The 25,798-nt window shown below is 40.5% G+C and overlaps 2 protein-coding genes across 2 annotated transcripts; both read right to left on the reverse strand.

Moving 5' to 3' along the window:
• Positions 1–6,899: 6,899 nt before the first annotated feature.
• On the reverse strand, positions 6,900–14,771 carry blk (BLK proto-oncogene, Src family tyrosine kinase). The gene is made up of 14 exons (XM_020714546.2): positions 14,385–14,771; positions 13,560–13,654; positions 13,321–13,451; positions 13,197–13,227; positions 12,514–12,601; positions 12,333–12,431; positions 12,133–12,236; positions 11,912–12,061; positions 11,457–11,609; positions 11,200–11,379; positions 9,763–9,839; positions 9,011–9,161; positions 7,780–7,911; positions 6,900–7,673 (listed from the first exon to the last, which is right to left on the reverse strand). Exons 3-14 carry the CDS (start codon positions 13,414–13,416, stop codon positions 7,471–7,473), a joined length of 1,464 nt encoding a protein of 487 aa, XP_020570205.1. The 5' UTR covers positions 13,417–13,451; positions 13,560–13,654; positions 14,385–14,771; the 3' UTR covers positions 6,900–7,470.
• Positions 14,772–20,465: 5,694 nt separating this feature from the next.
• LOC111947115 (dentin sialophosphoprotein-like) lies at positions 20,466–25,094 on the reverse strand. The gene is made up of 3 exons (XM_023953296.1): positions 24,560–25,094; positions 21,512–24,409; positions 20,466–21,331 (listed from the first exon to the last, which is right to left on the reverse strand). The coding sequence occupies exons 1-3, from the start codon at positions 25,092–25,094 to the stop codon at positions 20,466–20,468; spliced, it is 4,299 nt and encodes a 1,432-aa protein (XP_023809064.1).
• Positions 25,095–25,798: the final 704 nt, after the last annotated feature.

A 25,798-nucleotide genomic window follows, 5' to 3' on the forward strand; every position in this document is an offset into this window, starting at 1 on the left:
AGGATCAAACAAACTCAGGCATACCTTTGATACACAATAGTCAATATTTTATTGAAGACATGTTCTGACTTCAAATGATAGCTGAAACGTATCTGTCTCCATTTCTTTCCAGAAAAAATATTAAATATTTTTAGATTCCCTTTATTTTGACACTGCCAATTCTTTTTTTTCTCAAATTTATTTTATTTATTTTTATAGCATTTTAGTTTAAATGGTATGTAAGTCTTTTTTGGTCTTTAATTTGGTTAAAATTTGTTTTCGCAAGTGTTACTTAAAAAAAAAGTTAAACACTGTTGGTTTAAAGGTTTAAACCACAGAAATGAGAATGATACCTCAGATCATCAGAAAATACAAGCTTGTGGACATATTCTGTTCCTGTGGGCGGAGGAAAGAGCTTATCTTCATTCTTTATGAAATGTGGAATTGGTGAAAGATTTGGTGTTTTCCCCATTACATAGGAACATGTACATGCATCAAATTAAAATGTTCCCCCTCTCTGAAAATCATTTGACATCACTGAGGATCAGATAGCAGCTCAACTGAGTTGCAGACTTTTTTCTCTGAATGACACTGACCTCTACAGGAAACCACAAGTATCAACAAGACACTAAAACAAGTTTTCCTTGTCTAAAATTCCCTGTAGCTCCAAAAAAGTGTGTTTTTTAATGCATATGTATTCATGGCTATCAGGAAACTTAAAACTACCTTTTGATATTAAGCCAAATTTGATAAATTAGCAAGACACTAAAGGCAGTCACAACCTAGAAGTTGTTAAACTGTCTTGCATTGTGCTTGCATTAAAAACATATGCTTAGAAACAGCTGATGTGGTGCCTATGCCGTGATGGGATGCATTTAATGAAATTAAAGACTTTGCACTTTTCCTAGCTCTGTTGTTGTGTCAGCTGGAAATTCTCCAAAGCTAGATGTATATTAAAAAGAAATGTTCCTTAATGGAGCATCAGAAAATAAGGGTACCTCATTGAATAGCTGCAGAGATGACAGATAACACTTCATATAAAGATAAAATTCCTAAGTGTGCGATGCGGACAGTAATTACTGGACTCCGAAGATTTTTAAAACCACTTAAAATCCTGGGTTTGGTCAGGTTTTGGCCATTTTGAAGATGTTCAACCATTCCAAACATGTTTAATCTAGAAAAATGTAAGGGAAAATGTACGGTAATCAGTTTGGCATGTGGGAGCCGTGTTTCTGCAGCATTTGAGGAATGCTGACTAAGCTTCCTGTTTCCTGCATATACAGGAAATGGCATGGGTTCACCCCTGGTTGGCGCAGCCAGTCCCTTTTATCTTCAAGATACAGTCTGGTCACTCCTGGGGAAGACTTTGGGATCAAAACTACTGCAATTTTGTCCAATTATTTCAAATTTGGCATAATTCTGCATTTTTCCTGTCAATGTACTTTCATGTTAGCTGGATGAAAACATGAAATTCTACAAAAATTATTTTGCACAAGCAAACAAAAGCATTTGGGATTTTTAATCCCTTTTTTTTTTTTTTTTTTTTTTTTTTTTTTTTTTTCTTTTTTTTACCTTGTCCTGTCCAACAGCTGGGCAAACAGATGAGAGCTGAGGGCCTCTTGTGTTGGACATATTTTACTTTAACAAGAGGGGTTATTAATCTTCAGACAAACCAAAGGTATGTCTGAATAAACCCCTTTTGTAATTGAGGCCAAACTTTATTAATTTCAAACATGTTTGAAGATCTTTGGTGTTGGACCGGACGGAAAAGGAAAGAGGGGAAGAAGAGAGAGGGACGTTAGAAAGAGGGGGGGAAGGAGGGTGATAGTAGGAGGGGAAGGGGGATAAGACCATGAAGCAGCATAGAGCAACAAGTTTACTGGTTGTTAATCACCATGGTAAGGCTCAAATGCAGTACAAAAAGGGCGGAGCCTGTCCACACACACACCCAAGTGTCAAACACACCTGCTAGTTGCAAAAAAGTCCATCTGTCGACATGTACACAAAACAGATAGTGCTCACACGCATACTTATGCCTTAAAACCAACTAGTGAAACATTTCAGTCATTCAGTCACGCAAACCGCCAGTGCAAAGGTGAGCCAACACCCGTGCTCAGGTGAGTGCTCATGTTCTTCTAATATGGATGGTGGAATGTGTAAAGAAGGAAGGAGAGCGCCCAGCCATCCCCACCCCAAGACCCCCACCGCAGCAGCAGCGGCAGCCGGAATCCCCCCCACGCCACACGGAAACCGGCAGGGAACAACCGCCGCCCGGGCGACCAAGCCCGCCACCCAGGCCAGGGCCAGCAGGACCGCCGCAAGGCCCCCCAGAGCCAGAGAGCAGGGAGGCACAGAGGGAAAGAGAGGGCCGCCCCAGCCCAACCAGGAGAACAGCCCCCCCGCCGCGCCGGGAGAGCCCAACGCAGGGCCCCACCGGAGAGGGACGCCCACAGCCCCAGATGAGCACCCCACCACCACCCAGGAGTTCCGGGCATCCCCCCGCCCCAACCCCAGGTACGAGCCAGGACCCCCCAAGGGAGACCCGCCCCGCACTCCAGGCAGCCATCCGCCCGGCCCACGGTTGGTCCAGGGAGGAGCAAGGCAGGGGCCCGCCGCCCCCGCCCAGGAGGGGGGAACCCCGGGGAAAAAAGAGGGCCCACAAGGGGTGTTGTAAATATGGCCCGACCAGGCTCGGCCACAGTTGGAAGTTAGGCGGGGCCCAGCGCTCAGGAGCAAGGACCAGAACCCACCCCCCAGGGACACCAACACCCCCGGCTCAGATGTAATGTGAACCCCCCCACCGCGCGGAGAGAGCACCGCCGGGCCCAGGAAGCCGGCACCCCGGGGACACGGCCGCCGCTGCAAAGGGGCCCGTACCCCCCACCAGGGAAGAGGCAGGGGACAGATGGTCCTAGGTCCCACCTTCCTTGTAAAATGTGTGTGCGTATATGTGTGTTTAAGAGGGTGTGTGTGTGCATGTGTGTGTGTTTATGTTGGGATGTATATATTGAGGGGGGAGGGGTGTGTGTACTAAGGGGGGTGCAGTTAAAATTGGCGGGTAGGGCACTAAGGGGACATCTCCTGATTACTCACAGTGATGTCCCCTCACCCTCCCCACCAAGGGGCCCTAAATGTCTAAGGTGCGGTTAAAATTGGCGGGTAGGGTGCTAGGAGGACATCTGCTGCTTGCTGGCAGTGATGTCCAAGCACCCCCCCTACCAAGGGCCCTACATGTCTAAGGTGCAAATAAAACCGAAAGAGGGGGGGACCACTCCATACGGCAACCATAGGAGGGGGGGCCACTGCCTAGTAAACCCCCCCCCCCAAGGCTCATCGCAGGCTAATCCCCCCACCCCCTCACCCTATTATGAGGTTATATGAGGAAGGGGGTAAGTTGGGGACAGCTGGTAGACTGTCCCCCGGTGGTCAAACAGCTGTCCCCCGCCCCCCCCCCCCCAGCAAGGGGGCCAGGCCCACCCAGCCCAGGGGCCCCACCCCCGGAGGCGCCGACACCCCAGGCCCAGCACCACCCACCCCACACAGAGGGAGAGGAGCCAGAAAGCGCCGGCCCCCCCCCGGAGCAGGCCCAGGCCCCCACCCCCAAACGCCGGCCCTAGAAGAGCTCTGGTCAGGCCTCGACGGGACCGAGGCAGCCAACCGGCCGGGGAAACCGCCGATGGCCTCAGCGGAGACCCCGACCCGTCAACCCCCCCTGCCCCGTACCAATAGTGGCCCCCCCCCCTCCCCCAGAATGCCCCCCCACAGGACAGGGCCGACAAGACCCCCCACCCCACCCCACCCCAGACCCCGCAGCCGAAGCGGATGACACCCAGAGCGCCCGGGGGCCCCAAGAGGGTTGTCCCGTCCCGCCCCAGAGCCAGGGAAGGGCTGATCCCAGCCCCAGGCGTAGATGGGAAGCCCATCCAGTGCCGCTGGGCCCCCCCCCCCGAGCAGCGCCCCCCGCCAACCCCCCCCAGCACAGGCAAAGGGACCACCCCCCAAGCCAAGCCAGAACACCACCACCCCCCCCCCACGCACCCCCACACCCAAGCCCAGAGGACCACGCAGCGCCCCAGCCCGCCCCACCCCGGCGCCGGACCCGACCCCCCGACCAACGGAGCCCCCACCACCCCCCGCCAGGCACCGGAGGCCCCGGCCCCCACCCCAGCCCACGGCAGAAGGGCAAGGAGCAGCGACGACCAGGCCCCCCCATCCCCTAAGTCATGGAGTCAGCTATGGGAGACCAGAGAGACCGAATTCTTCCAAAGTTACTTGAACCTTGGGCTGACATTTTTTCCAAGCTGATCTGATCAAGCAGCAGATTTCTGTGTTGACTTATATTTATGTTTTTCTTGCTTTTCCAATTTGTTAAAATAGTTTTTTTAGCAATGCAAAGAGTTATGAAAATGATAGAGCCTAATCCTCCTTCTACATCGATGGCACTCATGTCACCAAGCACACAAAGTGACGGTGAAGCTGTGATTGAAACCTTAAGCCAGACTGATAAATCGGCACATACCTGCTGCCAGAGAGCCTGGACAGGAGTGCAGAACCACAGTGCATGCATGTAATTGTCGGGTAGATTACTGTCACAGTGCTGACAAATGTCTGAGTTGCTGAGACCCATCTTGAACATCCTCTGTCCAGTGTAGTAAATTCTGTGAAGGGTTTTAAAATGGATTAGCTGCAGATTTGGACTTTTTGTCAGTTTAAAGGTGTTTAGACAAAGTTCTGACCAAAAGCTTTCATCTGTGCTGATGCTCAAATCCGCATCCCATTTTGTTGTCGGAAGTGAAATGTTATTATCTAAATTACATAAAAGTTTGTATATTTTGGAGAGAGTTTTATTCATTGAGAAATTGATCAGAGTGGTAACTACATCTGGTAGCTTTAAATCGTTGTCTCTATATTTAAATTTTTTAGTAATACTTGATTTAAGTTGCTGATATTCCAAGAAGTTATTTATTCCATGTTTGTCTTGAAGTTCCTGGGGAGTTATGAATCTTCTATCAATAATTACGTGCTCTAGTTGTTTTATGCCCCCTGCTTGCCAAGCTGGGAAGTGGATAATTTTTTTGTTTATGAGGATGTCTGGGTTGTTCCAGATGGGTGTCATTTTGCACGGTTGAATTGATGATTTTGATATTTTGAGAAATTCCCACCAGGCTGTTAAAGTGGCGTTTATATTAATAGTTTTGAAACAATCCTGTTTTTTAACTGTTTGGCTAATAAATGGAAGATCTGACAGGTTGATCTTTCCACATAACGCCTGTTCCAAGTCTAACCATGAGTTGGTTTCTGGATTATTTTTTAACCATTTTAAGATGTATTGTAATCTATTTGCAAGAAAGTATTTGTGGAAATTAGGTAATTCTAATCCGCCACAGCTTTTTGCAGATTTTAAAGTTTTTAGACTAATTCTTGCAGGTTTATTGTTCCATAAAAAGCTTGATATGGATGAGTCTAATGTTTTGAACCATTTTAGTGGCGGTTGTGTGGGAATCATTGAAAAGAGATAATTAACTTTGGGTAAGATTTTCATTTTTACCGTGGCTACCTTGCCCATAAGGGACAGAGGCAGGTTGGTCCAGCGTGTTAGATCGTCCTGTATGTTTTTCAGTAATGGGGTGTAGTTTAGCTGCACCAGTTCTGATAGTTTGGGGGAAAAATTGATACCTAGATATTTGATATTTCCTGATTTAACTGGTATTGTGAGTCTTTGCTCCGCATTATTGTTCAGTGGTAATAAAACAGACTTATTCCAATTAATGGAATAGTCTGATATAGAGGAGAATTCATTAATGATTGTTGCCGTTTCATTTACAGAATGTAAATTACTTAAAAACAGTAATATGTCATCTGCATAGAGACTAATTTTATGATGGCTGTGTTTAGTTTTGATTCCTTTAATGCTTTCATTCTGTCTTATTGCTGCAGCTAAAGGCTCAATGAATATAGCAAAAAGAGAAGGAGAGAGTGGGCAGCCCTGTCTGGTTCCTCTTCCGAGAAAAAACCTGTTTGAAGTCTGTTTATTAGTTCTAACTGATGCATTGGGGTTGTGATATAATATTTTGATCCATTTGATGAATGCTTCTCCAAAACCAAACTTATGGAGGGCGGCAATAAGGAACTTCCAGTTTACTCTGTCAAAAGCTTTTTCAGCATCCAGTGATAGTATGGACATTTCCTGGTTGTTAATGGTGGCAAAATCTATTATATTAACAAGTCTTCGGAGATTGTCATCCGAGTGTCTGCCTTTGATAAATCCAGTTTGGTCGAAGTCAATTATGTGAGGAGTGATTTTTTCTATTCTCTGTGCTAGTGCTTTGCAGATAATTTTTACGTCTGCATTGATTAGAGAAATAGGGCGGTAGCTTGAAGGACTATTGGGATCTTTGTCTGGTTTTAGAAGAAGAATTATGTTGGCTGAGTTCATGTTAGGTGGCATTGATTGGCTTTCATTGATAGATGTGACCGTTTCATAAAACGTTGGTGCCAGCTGTTCCCAGAATTCTTTATAAAACTCAGCAGGAAAGCCGTCAGGCCCTGGTGCTTTACCATTAGGCATAAGTAACAGAGCTTCATGAAGTTCAGACAACGAGAACGGAGAGTCTAAGTTTGTTATTTGATCCTCATTTAACCTGGGTAGGTTTACATTATTAAGAAATGAGTCAATACTTTGCTCTGACGGACTGAATCCCTTTTTTTTTAAAGACATTCTGTGCTTGCAAAGCTCTCTCATTGCCCTTTGAGTATTTTTTAAGGGATTATAAATTACTTTCCCTTTAAAAACTATTTAAAGTTGTTGAAGCTTTTTACATTTTTTCCAGCTCATTTGAAAAATACGTTCATGTTAGGAGAATTTTGTGTGCAGATATAAATTTACAGCAGCAAACAGAGGACAAAGTAAAAGTTCTCAATAAGATAAATAAAAACATTTATTTAAAAAAAGGATTTTTGCAGAAAAAGAAGAACAATACCAGTTTTACAACTCTTCCAGGTTTTTACAAAAGAAATGAAGCGTTTAAGGGCAAAATATTGTATTTCTAACCTGAGGCCATTTGTTTCTGTATGACCTTACCTGTGCAGTAAGTAATCCATGGCAGTTTACATGGCGACTTTTTGCATTTCAGTGGTCCTTTTAAAGCTTGTAAATCAATCTTGGGGTCCCTCCTGGCTGTGTGCAGCTATGTTCCTTAATCAGGACATCAAAAGCTGAAAGAAACTCTGCGTCACAAAAATAATGTGGCGTTTCTGATGAAACTTTTCTCATCCTAGATCCGATTTGGGCTTGAAGACGCTTTGAGCAACTTTTACGTTCATTCAGAGGAAAAAAAGCTGAAAAAATATCCATTTGAAAAATAATTTGTATCCATTTCAACAATGATGTTTGTGAGTTCCTTTACTCATTTGAGTCTGACTCATTTTAAAGAAGAAATGTCTTTTTCCTTTACTTGTTAGACTAAAAACTCTCCTTGTTTTCTTCACAGGCTACGGCTGCATCTCATACTGTCCCTCCGTGGCGATGAAGAAGTCATTGAGAGTGTTCTGCAAAAAGTCAAAAGTTGGCCGTTCTTCAGGCCTTTGCCTCCAGCACATCATCATGATATCATAGAGTTCCACAGGGCAATCATCCGGCCGTGGCATCCGGTACGACTGGTCCAGGCACCTGACCACCTCCGGGTTGGTCATGCCTGAAACGAAAACACAGATCACAGCAATAAGTAGAAGTTTAACCAGCACCCAATCAAACAATAAAGCAAATTCTGATCAATTTGGAGGATATCTTAAATACTGCACCTGGATAGGGAATTCTCCCATATGTGACTATTTCAGTCAAGAGAATTCCAAAAGACCAGACATCTGACTTAATTGTGAATGTCCCAAAATTGATGGCTTCCGGGGCTGTCCATTTGATGGGAAATTTTGCACCTTTGGAAAAAAGTAAGACAAATTGCTGAAAAGATTTTATTTAGATTCACAAGTTTCTATTTCCCTTAACTCAAAAGAGTACATTTTGATTTAGAGAAAATGTCAACTCAGTTTTTAACTTTTTTTTTTTAGACTGACTTTTTTTTTTTTTTACCAGTTAAGTCAACCGAGAGCCACATCTTGTTTGAATTGTCAACGTGGACCCAGGAAGTATGTTTTAGAACTGTGGGAGGAAGCTAGGGTGCACAGAAAACATGCAAACTTCACATGGGATTTGAACAAGGGCCTCTCTAAAAAGATCACTCTAAAAGTCAGAGTGATCGGAAACCAACTTCATTTGAACGGCTTTAATTTAAACTTAACCGGGGCAAATATTTTTACAAATAAAGATTTGTAGAAAAAAAATCTTATAAAAAAGTAGAAAATTTTACTATTAAGAAAAAAAAATTATTTCGATCTCCTAGCATTGATTTAAATTTATCAATTGATTTTATTAAAAGTTAAGCTATTACAAAATGGAAAAAGAACATATTTTTTGTTTATTTTATAAATGGAACAGACTACAAATCATCAAGGAAATCCTAATAAGGCTTTAACAGAATGTACTCGGTGGATCTAACTGAAATGTTCATTGAAGACATGATTTAAAAGTCATCTCAACATTGTTTAAGTCACAGATATGATATAAAAGAAATGTTATGGCCAAAAATAGCTCAGCGTCTCTCTAACACCCTGTGAGGCTTTGTAACAAGTATGCATGATTTGGAGAAGCTGTGTTTATAGGTGTTATAGGCTGCACCTCTTTCTGTGCTTGAACCTAACAGCAGACAGAGATAGAAACAGGAGTTAAAAGTAAAGTTCATATGTCTGTGATGTTCATTTGAGCAGAAATGTAAGAACAGTTCAAACTAAAGAGGACGTTTTTTTCTAGACCGCTGACAGGAATATAACTTCAGTCAGAGACAGTTTATTTCTGCATCAGTGTGAAAGATTTGCAACAAATATATTTCATTATTATCCCATTAAAAATATTTTATATATGAATTTAAAGATCAAATTGCACTTTTGTTGACTGGTGAAAACAAGTAGCAGACTTCACCTTCTTGAGCGGTGTATTCAGTCTCGATGATTCTGGCCAGGCCAAAGTCTGCTATCTTGCAGTGCAAAGTCTCACTGACCAGAATGTTAGCGGCGCGCAGGTCACGGTGGATGTAGTTCTTCTTTTCAATGTACGCCATGCCCTCAGCTATCTGCCAAAATAAAAGGCAAAAAGAGGTACCAGATCAAGTTAGAGTTTATTGCATTCACATTATGTTTCACACAATATGAGTCAGCATGGACAAGCATTTGCAGAAGAACATGCAAACCCGTGTCTCTACGTGACAGGGTTCAACAGGAAGCAGCAACCATAAGCTCAGTGAAAGGTTTTCTAAAGGGGGGCTGTAAGGTTGTGAGGGAGCTCAGTGTGGATGGAAAAAAAAAAAAAAGCATGACTTCCTGTCCGGATGTTAATAATTGACGTAGGCGGAGGCTTTGAAGCCACATGTGCAGATGCTTCACCACAGAAGCCACACAGCTACTGCTGACATGTTTCCATTTATGATAGGAGCTGAAGAAAAAACTACACTTTTAAAAGTGTTACCATAGAGCAGACAATAGGTAAAAATAGATTTGTGGTCTGAGTCGAGGACAATGTTTTTAGACTGAGAATAATGGTCCAAAAGCTAAATGGAGAGCACAATAAGTCAAAAATCACCAAGTTAAAGCAAAAAAAAATTAACATAAAAAATCGTGCTCTAAAACAAGCTAAAAATACAAAATTTCTCTGCAATGGGATACAAGGTTTCCAACCTGCGCTGACATGTCAATCAGTTTGTTCATCTTGAGCTTTCCCCCCTCATCTGATTTCAGAAAGTCAAGAAGGGATCCTGCAAATGACAGAACAGACCATCTGTGTGTGACAAAAAATGAATGACAGTTTTTGAAACATCATGGGACTGAGGCGTTTGGTGAGCGTCATGATCCTGACATTTCCATTACACAACAGGATTTGAAAATGTGAAATCAAACGTCTTTTATGTTTTGTTCTAATCTTAAACGAGACATCAAGAAAACAAGAATCTCACACATTTATGAAGTTTGAAGTATGAAGAAAAAGCTAAAAATTTTGCAACAAAATTAAAATATATTAGGTTTCATTAACACAGGATGCTTCCACAGCAGTTATATATTTAAAATAACTTCTTAGATGTTCCATTGCTTGTCACAGAGGCTTTCTTATTTCTGAAATACATTACATTATACTAAAAGACGGTATAGTTCATTGGAAAAGTTCTCACTTAGCAACAAAGAAGTCTTAAGAATGTTGTAAAATGGTGACATACGGCATGAAGGGGTAAGTTTAACCACTAGGTTTTGTTTAACAAAAGGTTTTTTAGATACATTTCTAAAACTGACATATTTTTCAGATTATACAGTAACATATTTTTGAGATAAGGGAAACTTTTTTCCACTCATTCACAAACAGTTGAAGCACACCATGGGTCACTCTTCAAGACTCCTAACTACGTTACCCATAATACTCCAACAGTCAATCAAGCAGAGCAGCTTTGTAGTTTTCTAAAGTCTAACCTTTTGACAGATTTTTTAGCCCCGTGTACCACAGAAAATCAGTTTGAGGTCAGAATTCATACTTAAGGAGTACAGGATTTTAAGGACAGCAACAGGCAGCAACAACAGTAAAATAAACAGAGTATATTTTATTTATTTATTTTTTATCACACTACCAACTATTACATTTGCTGCATTGAGATGATCCAATGTGGTACTGGGTACCTTTAATTTTGAAAGATAAACTATTATAAACTATTTCATAATTTGGAAAAAAATATCTTTAGGTCTTTCTTATTTGCTCAAAAAGACATTTCATATATATTTTATATATAAATAGTGACAATTAAAATAAATGCAAATCAGTGTCTTGTTTTTCTAAAAAGTGAAGTGGGACTTTGGGGCTCAAATCGGGTTGTAGCTTGTGAGAATTACCGGTTCACCTGAATGACTCTTTAAGTGTTGAAGGTTGCAGACCCCCTCCCATAACCCAAACCCTTGACTCTAAACCTGTTTTTAAACCACTGATGACCAAACTAACCACACCAAAGCAGGGGGCCTCACTTTCACCTTTGATTTTAAAAAGATGACTACAGGCCACATCCATTACATCTTCTAAGAATCTCACATTTCTGTTCTAAAGAGGAAGTTAGAAATCTCCCTTGATGTTGAGCTTACCATTCACCATGTACTCAGTGACGATGAGGATGGGCTCCTTGGTGACCACGGCGTGGAGTCGTACCAGCCGGTCGTGCTGCAGTTGCTTCATCAGGTTGGCTTCCTGCAGAAAAGCTTCGGGCTCCATCGTCCCCTCCTTTAAAGTCTTGATTGCAACCTTTTGGGTGTTCTTGTAGTACCCTGCAAAAAACAATCTGGCGTTCCTGTCTTTGTCTTGGCTTGGAGCCATTCCAGTCACTAGATGTTACATAACTTACCCATCCAAACTTCTCCAAACTGCCCAGCACCCAGTTTCTTTGTCATCTTTAATGTGTCACGGGGAATCTCCCATTCATCATGTGCCCAAGGCTCCTGAGGGTCCTTTGGTTTACAAGGACTATTTAATCTCTCGCATAACCCGTCTGCTGTGCCTGCACACAGAAATGGCATTTAAAGTAATGAAAATATAATTTTTCTCACAGTCTCCAAAAACGAAACAATAAGCAGTTTTGATTTGTACTTCTCTTTTAGAATTTGATGGCGTCTACTAGATTTCGGCTCATAGTGTGGTTTGATCACATGAGGAAAAAACTATCATTTCTCTAACACAGGAAATGCAAAAAGGATCAAAAGGGTCTGTCTTCTGTTTTCAATCGAAATTTTACATGTGTGTCAAAAAAATGGGGTGCCAGAGCAGACTTTAGCAGTAACTTTGCGCTAACTTTATACTCACGGCTGTAGTATTTGACCAGTTCGGAAAGCGATGAAAAGGTTGTGGAGGGGGAGATGTAAAAACCACCTTTGTCGAGACAGCGGATTTTGTAGTGTTTTACCACGTCTCCTTGTTGTTGATCGTGATCTCGGATGGACAGTGAATAGGACCCTTAAGGTGAACACACAGACGTTAGGTGTAGGTGTCATTTTATTTTTTAAACCAGTGGAATTCTGACTCACCTTTAGAAGTCTCACTCTCCCGAATTAAAAAGGTGCCTGGTTTATTTCCAGGAGCTAATAGCAATCGTTCTGTCTCCCTCCTACTGACATCCTTGAAAAACCACCTGTCAGGGGGAAAATAAACAAAACAACCATCTTTATTTAGACCGGATCAGAATGTATTACCGCTCTGACATGGAGTTTTATTGTTCAATTCTTACTTCTCCACCTCCAGCGAGTCAGCCCTAGCAACATAGTTGGATGGGATGTAGCCCTCGTCCCCAGTGCTGATTGACTTAGCCAGGCACCATTCTCCTCTCCTGCAAACAAGATGCTTCTTTTTGACTCTGAGCTAAATCTCTGATGCAGCAAAATCTCTGTGAAGACCAGTGGTGTACCTACTCGTGCAAAATTTTGAGTTTGTCTCCCTTTTTGAAGGACAGATCGCTTCCATTTGTGGCTTTGAAATCATGTTGGGCCACAAACACATCTGCAAAAATGACGCAGAACATCAAATTATTCTGATGAATTTGCAGTTTCTTCTTGTGCACTTTTCACAATTTCATTTAGTTTTAGTTTTTATTCCCCTATAAACCTTTTCCATGTTTATGTCTAAGCAGCTTTACATTTACACTGCATCCTGTTTAAATACTGCTGTAATGTTCTAACGACTCTCTAGTGTTTACAGTCTTATCTGAGCCCCAGAAGAGAAGAGAGGAAATTCAACTGAGATTCAAATCGCTAAAATTTGCCTCATCTTTCTGCAAGTATTTATTGTTTGGTAAAAAACAGAAACATTGGCCTGTTTCTTTGGCGCAGAAAGGGTCTCTGCGTGACATGCCAACCCTCCACCTGCCATGTTACCCTCATCTTTTCCCCTTCTAGTGCTCTCCACCTGTCTTTCCTTTCACTCTTCCTCATCAGTTTTCCCTAATTAGGAATAAATAATAGCAAAAGTTCAGCCTCAAATACAAATTTAACAAATTCCATGTTACAATCAAATCTGATCATCCCATGAGGGTCTTAGCGTCTGTTTGCTTAACTTTTGGACAAGAAAATGATAAAAAGAAGGGTTTAGGTATTACCGTTATCTAAAGAAGTATTTCCTCTTTGAGCCTAAAAGGCACAAGGGCGTTTTTGTCAGTGCAGAGTCACCTTAGTGAGAACTTCTTCTTTCTAAATAAAAAAACGTTGTAATTTAGTACTTACTGTATTGTTTGGTGAATGTGTAAACTGAGTATTAGGCTTTATTTTGTAGAAACCGCTATTTTTTGCTTGTTTCTGGCCACTGCAAGCGCAGCCCATCCTGGGTGTACCTCAGCAGCAATCAGCCACATTTACTGTGAAATATGTCAGATTCCAAGACACATTCAGTAATTTAATACAACTATTCTATATGAATTAACCTTATTTGTAACCAACATTTTGAGGATTTCTTGCCTTCTTACCTAGTAACAGATGAACTCTCCCCCTTTTTTTTGGGCTCGTTTTCAGTTATCACCCCTCCCGGAGCCGTCTCTCTCCTTTATCTTCATTCTCGAAACTTAAATAATAATCAAATACATTCAAAACATGAGCTGATCCTGAAAATTGAAGGTTGAAAATGTGTATACAACAATATATAGAAGAATTTTCTTGATAAACTTGGCCTAGATAGAAAAGAAGAAGGAAATAAAACTAAAAATAACTGATTATGAAACTAATTCTCCGTATTTGCATGAAAAAAAGCCCAGCGCAAGCATTTCCAGGAGTTTATGCCTGAGTGAATTTATCACACAATCCAAGAAAACCAAACTATTTTTATTAAATGACAATATTATGCAAAAAATATGTCTTAACTATTTGTCACATCATTGTATGATTGTTTTAAAGTAAGACAATTTTAAATTACTTTTCAGGTACAATCTGCATAAGCGATAAAGCCGGACCAAACCTAAGTGAATAAAATTAGATCCGATTTATCCCCTGATTGGACGCTTTCTTAATACATCATTATGAATTACAATATTACAAATGTTGCTTTTTGTGACGCTTTTGTGCCTTTATTTGGAAAATTAAATACATATTAAATGTCATTTTTAGTACAAAAAGTTAATTGCTGTTGAAGCCAATACTAATTGCTAATCAATCTAACCCTTTATCTTAAGTTCAACCAAAAATCTGTCAAATGCTATAACTCAATTTTGTCAAATAAAAAAAATAAGAATTGGTTCAATAATTATTGATTTAAAGAATGATTTCTCTGGAATTGAAGCATTAAAACAGGTTGTTACCTTGAGCTTTTCCTAGACTTGTTCAGATTAAGGCATTATACAAAATGTTTCTTCGTAAAGCCAAAGTGTCTGTCAGCGTGCCACTTTCATTCTGGCCTGGAAGGTTTCTCTCTCAGTGTAGTCTCCCCCCCAACACACACACACACATATAAAGACCAGGCCTCCCTTCAGGGACTGCAGCGCACTGAACGAACTGAAAATTGGTGCGGTTAGTCGTCTGACGTTTGCTTCCCTGCCCCTTCATGTCACGCCATCAGACAGAACAACAGAACGAGAATCAGCTGATTACATTTAACATTTATCCTGTAAAGTGAGACATTACAGTCATGCCAACTGTAAAAATTCATTGTGGAACACAGTTGTAAAAGTTTTACTTTTTACAACTGTGTTCCAAAATTCATTGTGGAACACAGTTGTAAAAGTTTTATTTTTTACAAAAATATATTTTCTGTACATGATTTTGTGTAGGTTGTACCAACTAACTAAATTGGGTTTGATGTAGTGTAGGGGTGGTTCTTTAAGAGAACATGGTTTCCATGACATACTTCTCAGTTCCTGAAGTGCTCTGTTATGTTTATCTCAACAAAACATCTTCTCAGCTCAGTTAAACGGCCATGGCTGCAGTGCCGCACTTCTGCCACTAGAGGGACTGCAAACAGCTGAAACAACACAGTCTATTTAGAACACATATCTTCATAGTGGGAGATTATGTCCTTATCTGGATTTTATTTAAAAGTTTTCTTCTTTTATTTAATTTCAAAAGGCTTAAAATGCAAAAAGAAATGTTTTACCTAAAAAAACAGAGAAGATAGACAAAAACAAACATTACAATGTCTCAAAATGTCCCAAAAAGGTGGAAAAAAAACTTTTAAAGTAAGATGTTTGGAAAAGAAATCCATGCAAAATTTTAGTCAGTTTTAAACATGACATTTCTCCACATACCTACTTGTTGTAAAATTATTTAATTAACTAGTAAAGACATAATGTTAACATTTCCAATTTCACGGTTCAGAGCAATTAGGAAGCTTTCTAAATCAAATTAAAACTCACAAAAACCCTTGTGCTATCCTAGGCACTTTAACATTGGGAGTTGGGTCATCTAGACCCACTAGACAGTGCTCTGAACCTTTTTTCTTCACTGATTTTTTATCTTCACTGGTGTCCATGGATTACATGAAATCTTTCCACCTTTATCCACCTTTGTCCTGGTAGGGAGAACACGTCAATGTAAGGGTGGGGTCATCTAAGATCCAGGAGCACAAGGGATAAAGATTCAATCCATGGTGTTCCTCAGTTAGACACCAGGGGGTGGAAGAGATCACCTTTAGCAACAGTTTTATTCCAAATCAAATTTGGATAGGTCTTCAACCCCCAAATTGCTCATTTTCTACTTCTAAAGAATTCACACTGTAGCCTCATATAGATGATTCAACAGTGTCTGACTTTCATTTTGGTTCTTTTTTTTGCAGGCTACAACGTGCAGACGTTAACTAGTGCACATGCAAAGTCTTTTGCACCTGGGTGAAAAAAAAGCCTTGCAGAGTCTTGTGTGGTCGATCCCTCACAGTCTGACAATGCTTTGATTTTGACACCATACAATACAGTCAACCAGGTCTTTCCTTTTTCTCACCACGCAATGCGCTGCAGCAGGGAAGTCATCTAACTGCAGAGCATTTCACACAATGACATCCTTGAATTACTTGATTGTTTTATTTATCAGCACTTTTGGTTTGATTGCTATCAAGAAAGAATCAAAGAGGCTTGTGGAATATATATCATTCACGTATACTGTAGTCTGTAGGTGCGGGAACAATAAATCTTACAGCACAGGAAGTGTTTGTTTCCTATGGGGGGCTTTATAGAACACGTAACGTGGGGATATTACTCTCTGGGCAACACTTCACAGGTTTTTGTTTGGACCACCTGTGTTGTGTGTGGGGACTTCTCTGTGCAAACACTCACAGGCTGCAGGTGCATGGTCAGTGTTATTGAGTGCGTCCTGGTTACTAACCGCCGTTTCTCTTTTCACTCCTTTCTTCCAGTTTTCCATCAAGACCTTGTTTTCTTCCCAGGGCTTGACGGATGCTTGTGTACAGCTCTGCTGGGGTCCCCAGACATTGCATCCTGCCTGTGGAAGGGTCATAAGTGGCCCCACAGGATAACGTGAACAACAGTGGGAAAGAAAGAGAGCGTGGGTCTCCTCTGGCAATGCAGTTCTGACCACCTCTGTGCCAAAGGCATACACACTGCCAACAGCAGCTCTCAGTTCCTATTATTAATGTGAGTGTGTGACCAAAAAACATCTGCACGTGTGAACCTTTTTCTTGCAGTTTAAGTGGTTGTTCATCAAAAAACATAAAACGATCTTAAAAAAGGTGTGCAATAAACCTGTGCGTGAAGATTGACAGCCTTTTTTCATTATTACACACACACACACACACACACCCCCCCACACACACACACGCACACACACCTACACACACTTTCTCATTTTTGATCCCTCTGTGCAACACAAGAGGCCCCTCTTCAACTTCCTGTCAGTGTGGGAACAGTTTATATCTTTTGTCACACATGAAGAGAGAAGGTTTTGCTATTATAATAGGACTAAGCGACTGTCAATAAACAAGGAACAACTGAGTCTGCTTCAGTGCCCGCCGTGCATGATGGGTACCCCTTAAAGGACAGCAGAAATTTCTACTGAGCCTAATGCTTTCGTTTTTTTAACAGAGAAACCCAACAAAAATGTGATTCTAGTCATTTTACGTACCTATTTTTGGTCATTTCGATCTAAAACAAACGTGTGAATCACATGAAATCAAAAATTTCAATACAGTGTGTTTTTCTTGTATTTTTATGTAAAAAATTCTGGATTTTTGCTTGCTGAGAACCTTAGCAGAATCAGAATCAGCTCATTTGAAGCAAGTGTCTGCAGCTGCTCCAATGGCAAGTTGGTCTGAGGTAAACAGGGCAGCGGGGAAACCCCTCATTATTGTGCTCCGGATGACGTCCTTCACTCTTCCAGTGTTTACTGTGGAAATTACTGCCAACAGCCAAAGAGCAGGTGCTTCCTCAACATTCCTTTGCCTTCCAGAAGATTGGATTACATTAAGATTACAATAATCTTAAGAAATCAAAGTCATTTTCCTTCCATTTCCTGATAGTCGTGCACAAAAAATAGTTAAAGATATGTCTTGTGAAGGTGAGGCAGCCTCTTAAAGTAAACTATAAAAAGAATAAAACAGTATTTTAATGAAAAAAGAAATATTGTTGGATGTCTTTAGCACTATTAGCATTCCACCTGCATGTTTGTGAACATCTCATTGGAATGGCAGTGATTAACAGCCAGCTTAGTCATGCGTGCCTTTTACTGTAAAAAGCATCAAGTGTTGAATGACAGCCTTCTACTCTAAACAGGAAGTGACTGCCAAAACCTTTCACTGATGAGCTTTAGAGAGCAGGAAAGTCCTTTTTATCACTAACCTAGGGGAGAGGGAATCTTCAAAAAGCCTCAGGACAGTTTTCTTGAGAAAAATATTTATGTTTATTATATGCTGTCAAGAGCAGGTTGTGTTGTTGTCCTTATTGGAACAAGTGTTGCACAATTGTATCTCTTGAGCAACACGTGTTTTGCAATAGCTAAGATTCCTCAGAAGGTGTTTTCAGACAATGAACAATGCAGTAAAAAAACTGTGGCTTAATGTATTTACGTGCGCCACAGTGTTCATCAGCTGCTTAGTTCACTCGTCCGTCTGGCCTTAAACTAAAAAAAACACCTTTCAGGCAAATGAGTCATTTACAAATGTATTCTAAGAAGACGCAGGGAGGGTTTGTTGAAGGCCCTCTCCTTGTGTTTACACTCAAAACATTGATAGGAAAAATAATAATGATCTTTTTTGGGACAAACTAAGAGTTGGAAGATCAAAAAGTGAAAACTTTGATGAGAAAGTTGAACATCAGAGTTTTATCTCACTGTTGTTCATCAGCAGCTGATAAGACAGTAGTGGGTAAAGAAGGCATTTTTTTTTACCCATTCATTTGTTGAGTTTTCCTAAAGTTCTCCCAGCATAAACTGTGTGCATTTCTTTAAAAATCTACACACAACTCACCTGAGCTGTTTACTGTTAAGACATTAGAAAGAGAAGCTATTCAAGGAATTTCTTTTATTGTGGGCTTCCTCTGAGTTCATTCCAAAAGTCAGGTTACGTGGGACTGTTGTATAGACATTTCTCTGCTCAGAAACTTTTTTTTTGATTAATCTTGAACCCCTCATTTAAAATGATTTTATTGCATGTTTTTATACACCTCTTTAAAACTCAGGTATTAGCCTGTTTGAACACACTTTGTTTGCTGGAGTACCCAGACTTAGATGATGTTTGCTGCTTTGTTTTAAATAAAGGAATATCATATCATGGGTGGCAGTGGTCCGGCGGTCAATGATCGTAGAGTCAGCAGTCCGAACCCCGCTCCCCCTAGTTAACTGTCATTGTATCCTTGGGAAAGACACTTTACCCTCCTTGCCTCCAGTGTGGCTTTACTGGTGTGTGAATGTTTATGGATGTCCCGGTGATGGTCATCTTAAATAGATAACTTCAATATGTTACTGAAGATGTCAAAGTTAAAATATGTCTTTACGTCTCAACACAAACCAGTTTGCAAGGTTTTTTGTTTTGGAATTTTGGTAAGGAAAACACAGAAACAAAAGACTTAAAAAAAAGGAGGTGGTTTTGCTGAAAAGGGATGATTAATGAGTTAAATAATCCCTGTCAAAGTAAATTAAAAATCCTGACCAGATTATTTTACCTTTGGAAATGTGATACATTATGTTGGCAAACAGCTGCTGATTCTGTTGTAACCCTCACAAAAGTCTTTGCTTTATTTTTGAATATTTTATTTTTATTCTTATTTTAAAAGTTCTCTTTAAGTGATGGTAAAGGCTAAATCAGACACATTCTATAAACTTAAACCAGGTAATATTTTTCTGAATCAATATTATAATTTGAATTTGAACCACAAGTAGATTTTTTTCCCTTCTAAATATTACCCATACACATATTTTGCACTGCAGTGACCAGGTTATGACCAATTATTACATTTAAGTAAAAAATATCCTGTATTTCTTTTTTGTAAGGTTGTAGAAATAAAGCTACCAAAACCCGATTTATTTTTAATTTTTGATGTGATGAAAAGACTTTTCCAGTCTCAAAAAATATCTCTTTATTTACCTTTAACAGAACAAACAGTTTATGAGCCTTAGTGAAACCACAATTGCCATGTCCATACATGCGATTGTATTAACATAACAAATACATCAATTAAATTAAAATACCTTTACAGAAACATTCATCGTTTTTAGTGACTAATTTACATTCAGATCAAAGCAGTTTTAGTTTGTAGCACAAAGATTAATGATGACAGCTTAAGGGTCTAAAACACAGAACTGAAGTGCTTTTACTTTGAAAGAGAATTAGTAATGTGGTTTAGTGATCAGCTTGACAAGATGTTTAAACCAAAAACCACTAACCACAGCTGTTTTGAAACTCTTTAAAGCAGAAAAAGAATAACTTGACCAACTATAATTTAAACAAAACCAAAAGTTTTCAGATGAAACAGAATAAATAGTTGAAGATAAAATATAATGTGACATCCTGTTAATTCTACAAGCACAGAACAGCAGGAATAGTTTAATTGCATAAAATGAAATTCAAGAAAATGTGCGTTTGCTCTAGTTTGGTACAACTGTTGCAGATTATATTGGTTCTAAACAAACATGGTTTTTGGACCATTTAAAGTTTAAAATGACACCAATTACATCAAATAACATTTTTAAGATAATGCATCTAAACTACTACCTGTGTACACATTCAAGTATTCAAGATTTTGTGTACTGATTCAGCATTGCAACTGCTGTTGGAAAGTGCATGTGTTTCTGTGCTTGTTTCATCACAAACTAATTACAAGTGTTTCAAGTAAAATAGCAGGGTTTAACTTACATCCTGCCATGTTTTTTTTTTTACTGTGCACATCTTTTCTTTGGCTTTTCTGAAAGATCCAAGTGACAGGTTACATTTTGTTAAACCCAGGTTATTTCTGGCTGTTTATTTCTGTCTCAGAATCTTCAATATCTGCATAAGTGCCATCTTCAGATTCATCCTTCTCTTTTTTCAGAGTATCAAGAGGCATCAACAGTGTTTCTTTCCCTTGTCTGTCAGGCTGACTCTGATTGGTTGCTTTGCTTATGACTAATGGTTTTAGTTCAGCCTGAGTATGTTCTTCCGGTTCGTCTGAGTCTTCCTCTGCTTCATCCTCTTCATCGGCAGAATTTCCCTCGTCTCCACTCCAGTCATCATTGGCGGTCTCGGTTTCTTCCTCTTTGTCAAGAGCGTCATCCATGTTTTTTTCTTTTTCACAACTATTAAAATCTTTACTTTCAGATTTCTGAACATCTTTTCTTCCTGTATCTTCTTTGAACGCCTGTCCTTCATCTGTGATGATTGTTAGAACGTCTGTCTCTTCTCCGGCTCCTGTCTCTTCCTCACCAGATTCATCTTTAGTTTCATTTTCTGTGATCACATCTCCAGACTTTTCCTCTGGAACTTTATGTTCTTGCTCCATAACGTCCTCACTGTAGGATTTGTCTTCTTCACTCTTGTCTTCTGTCAATAGTTCACTGGCATTGCTGTCTGCAGGCTTCTCCGATGATTTTGTCTTCTCCTGCTCCTCACTTCTACTTGGAGTCTCATTTTCATCACTAGCCTCCTGCAGAATCTCATCCACAACCTGATTTTTGGGCTCGGCCTCTGAATCATCTGGTGACTCACTGTCATTGCTAACTCTTGACTCGTCTTGTCCTGTTGTGTCATTTGCATCTGTTACAGTTGAGCCAGGTCTGCTTTCATCAGTTCCAGAGTTCTTGCTTTCTTCCTTTGATTCATCTTCACTGGAACTTTCTGTTCTTGTAGATTGATGATCATCTTTTACACTGCAGTCATCAAGCTCTTCTTCATTTGATGTTTCAGTTAATTTTTGGTTTACTTTGTTTATCTCCTCTTCACCCGAAGTTTCTTTTTCTGCAGCGGATATTTCCTCTTTTGTGGAGGCATCTTCATCATCTGCAGAATCATCCTGACTGCTTGTGGTGTCTTCTTCTCCATCTTCAGATGTGATATCTGCCTGGTCTACCACAGGAGTTTCACCATGGTCTTCCTCATTTTCATCTTCACTCTCTCTGTTTGCAGTAACCTCTTCTTGATCGGGCTCTTTGAAGATGGCAGTTGGATCTTCATTGTTGGCTTGGTCAGGTTCCCCTTCTTTGCTGTCGTTTTCGGCTCCACTGGTGACACCAGGATAATCGCTGTTAGTTTCTGGGGTTGCAGGTTCTTCTTCAGTCTTCGGCAGGTCTTTTTCAGATTGTTCATTTAAGGGGTCTCTACACATAGCAACATTCTCCTTTGGGGTTTCATCTTCTGTAGAAAGATCTTCACTTATAACTCCAGTGTCATTTACATCATCAGCTGTGTCTTCCTGTGTGTGCAGTTCAGTCTCCTCATCTTTGTCAGCCTCTTCTGTGCCAGTCTCATCTTCGTCAGTCTCATCTTTAGATTCACTTTGACTGGTAGCAGCCTGATCTTTATCTGTAGCTAAGTCATCATTTGTCATTTTAGCATCTTCTTCTGATGATGATTCATCTGCTGTAGATGTATCCCTGTTTTCATCTGCACTAGTTTCCAGAGGCTTTTCCTTTTTAACCACACTGCTTTCCTCCTCCTCTTCATCCTTCTCTGAGTCATGCTTACTCACACGTCCTGCAGCAGCTTCTTCTGCCGGTTCGTCTTCACCTGAGATTGCATTGGAGGTACCATCAAGATCTTCTGCAGATTGGGATTCACTGGCAGCAGAAGACTCCTCCTCTGCATTTACCTTCTCCATTTTCACAGGTTCCTCACTCTCAGATTCGTGATCACTTGAGGCTCTCACTTCTGAAGAACTTTCCTCTTCAGCATCAGTGTCTTCCTTTGATTCATCGTCTCCAGTGGAATGTTTTTCTTCTGATGTATCATCTTCAGTTGTCGCTATGTCATCTGGCACTTTTGCTAAATCATTATCAGATACTAAGTTCTGGTTTTGAGTTGGGGGATCATCTTCACTTATAGGTGAAACCACCTCTAGATCACTTTGTAAGCCTTCTTCTGAATTTTTTCTTGTTACAGATCCATGCTCACTTGTTGCAGACTCGTCGCTTTCTTTTACAGTTTCATCTTCACCTGCAGAAACTTTAGTTTGGACATCGCAAACCTCATCTTCTCTTGCCATCTCAAACTCCTTCTCCACAGCAACTTCATCTTCTTTTGCATCGTCAGCTGCTTCGCTTGATAATCCGTGACTAGTGGTATCATCAGAAGTGTCATCGTCATTTGTGGTGGAATTTGAATCTTCGTCAAAGTCCTCTAAACCACCATCCTCTTCTTCATCATTAACACTCCCTATTTCCAAAGCTGCCTCCTTGACAGATTCATGTTCAGCTTCATCAAAGTCTTCAACAACCTCATCTCTCTCAGATTTATTTTCATGTGTTGCTGCCATTGATACTTCTGCTGTTTCAGTGTTGCCCTCTTCTTTTTCTGCTGTACTTGCTACAGACAATTCATTTAAGAGTTCAGGTTCATTTATGACACGTATTTCATTTTTGACCAATTCTTCCTCCGGATTCTCATCTTTCGCTGATTCCTCCTCTGCTGCTGTTTCTGCATCAGCCTCCATTATTGCGTCTTTGTCATCCACAGCTTTGGTTTTTATTTCTTCTGACTCATCTTCATCAAAGTCTTCAGTCTCTCCTTCCAATGGGGTTTCATCTACAGTTTTTGCTTCTTCTCCTAAAGTTTCATTAACATCATCTTCACTGTCCCACTCTGCAACTACAGGTTTCTTCTGTTTTTCATGTTTTGTTAAAGATTCCATACTTTCACAGTCATCTCCCTTTTTGTCTACTTCATATGAAGAGGTATTTTCTGTACATTGTTCCACTTTCTCTCCCTCCACTTCTTTCACTGCTGCAAAAACAACGTTTTCTACAAGCGTCTCTGCTACCTTGATTTCATCACTATTTCTGCAGTTACCTGAATGCGCCGCGTTTGTAGCTTCCATCCGTAGAGAGGCCTCTGAGTTCTTTCTTTTCTTTATGCATGTTTCGCATGGACAGGACTCATCTGTGTTGTCACTGCGCTGGTCACTGTAAGGTGTTCCTGTTGTGGAATTGCCACTTATTTCGTCTTGTGATCCCGCTGAATGTTGGAGCCTTTTCTTCAGCTTCTGTTTTCTCTCCTTTGCTTGCGATGTTGATTCTTGGGATACTGTGTCGTTGGGAGGTCTTGGAAGGCCCACACTGTCTTGAATCTTTTTTACCTCTCTGTTGATGCTTTTTTGGATCCGTCTTTCAATCTCAGCTTTTAGTTCATTTATAATTTCATCAAGTTGATCATTATCTGCCAGATTCCATCGACCTTTAAACTCTTTCATTGCACTGACATAGTGTACCATAAATTGTTTTTCTATTTTAGTAAGTAAGTTTATGACCCACACAGGATCTGGATTGTGAGACATACTTTTTGTTAAATCGGCCCTTGTACTAAGAATATGACTCTCAGGATCAAGGTCCTCTTCACCCTTAAGTTCAGCCTCCTGTATTACTTTTTGGCTGATGGTGCTGGAGGTTCCTGAGCTCTTATTTGAAGAAGACGGTGTTTCGGGTGTCTCTCTTGGACTATCATTGTTCCTGATGGTATCATTAGTTTCTGGATTATCTTCCTCCTTTTGCTCTTCTCTCTCAGAATGCCACACAGCATCTCCCTTTGTGTCTTTGCAAACAGGTTGAGAAGCATCTTCGTGATTACTGTTACTGCTCTTTATTCCATCACTGCTTTTCCCAGATCCTGTGGAGCCACTGTTGACATCCACACCAGAAGATGAGGTGTGATTGTAATCATCCTCAACACAACGGTTATCGCTTCTTGTTGGTTTTTGCTCATTTTCTGAAGGATCACAAAGCCAAAGAGACTGAAGGATGTGCATTAAATCTTGGTATTTTTTATCTCGTTCATTTGTATTGTTAGGATTGTGATCTATTAATTGTAACTTCACAAGGCAATCCAAAAGACCTGTAGCAGATGTGCTCAGCTTACGTCCATACACAGGGGAGATTTCTGGTAAACTGTTGCATCTGTCAGACTTTGGATTTAAAAGTACTCTCATGACTTGTACGGAAGAATTTAATATTTTTGAGGCATCAGCTGTCTGAGGAGAGCCATTATTGTCATTGGATGTTTCTGTTCCTGTTTTGCACTCATCGTCAAGGTCGGGATGTATCGCCCCACCCGTATCTATGTCTTTTGAGGTCTCAGCTGAAGAATTGTCGGTCTTCTTACTATCCTCTACTTCATTACCTCCCTCTGCTGCTTGGCTGATCTTCTCGCTGTTTTCACTGAGGTCCTCCATCTCATATATGTCACTCTCTGGTGGTATTGTCTTTAGCCATTCATTTACAACCTCAGTAGGGGATGCATTGGGGAGAATGGATGGAACTAACTCATATTCATCTGCCTCCTTACTCTTTGGTCTGTAGTTGGTGTCGATTTCACTTACAGACTTTGATTCTGGAGGTTCTGCCGCCCCATCAGTCTCTTTGACGACCTCTAAACTGGACAGAGTTTGAGACATGTCACTTTCTTTTGACTCTGCTTGACGAATCAGCTGATTTTTACCTTCCAAAGGTTGCTTTGCATAATCACTCATTGCATTAGCTTGCTTTTTGTCCGATAAGTGTGATCCACTTATCCCTCTGACTTTTACCACTTCTGCCGGATTAGTGGAAGTAACAGTGGCAGCCGACACATTTGTCACTGTGGATCTCTTAGATTTAGCAGACAGATGTGAATGTACGCTAAGAGAACCTTTAGATTTTCTTTCACTTTTTTGACCTTCAGATGATTTCGATTTTTTTGAACGTCCTGAAGATTTAGACTTTAATGACATAGTTGTGGGAGACCTGTCTTCACTTTCTTCTATTGTTACAGCTGGGACTTCAGACTTGTGTGATTTTGCTGATTCGGTTGATTGGACACCATCCTTTATATTGTCTGTGTCTTCTTTATCTCTAGTGGTCTTCTTGTTGGAGGTGCCAGATCTGTTTGACTGCATGGTTTTTGAAGAAGTGTTTGACTCAACTGAAAGAACGCTTGGAGTCTTCTTTACATCATCATCTTCCTTGTTTTTCGTTTCCAAACCTTCTACATTTCTGGATCTTTTCGCATCATATGACAAGTTTGATTTTGTTGTTGTGGATGTTGCATTTGACTTTACAGATATTGGGCTCAGTGCTCTTTTGCAAGCATCCTCTCCTTTGTTTTCATCAACAGCATGGA

This window comes from Oryzias latipes, chromosome 24 (assembly GCF_002234675.1).
Source record: "Oryzias latipes chromosome 24, ASM223467v1".
NCBI lineage: Eukaryota > Metazoa > Chordata > Actinopteri > Beloniformes > Adrianichthyidae > Oryzias > Oryzias latipes.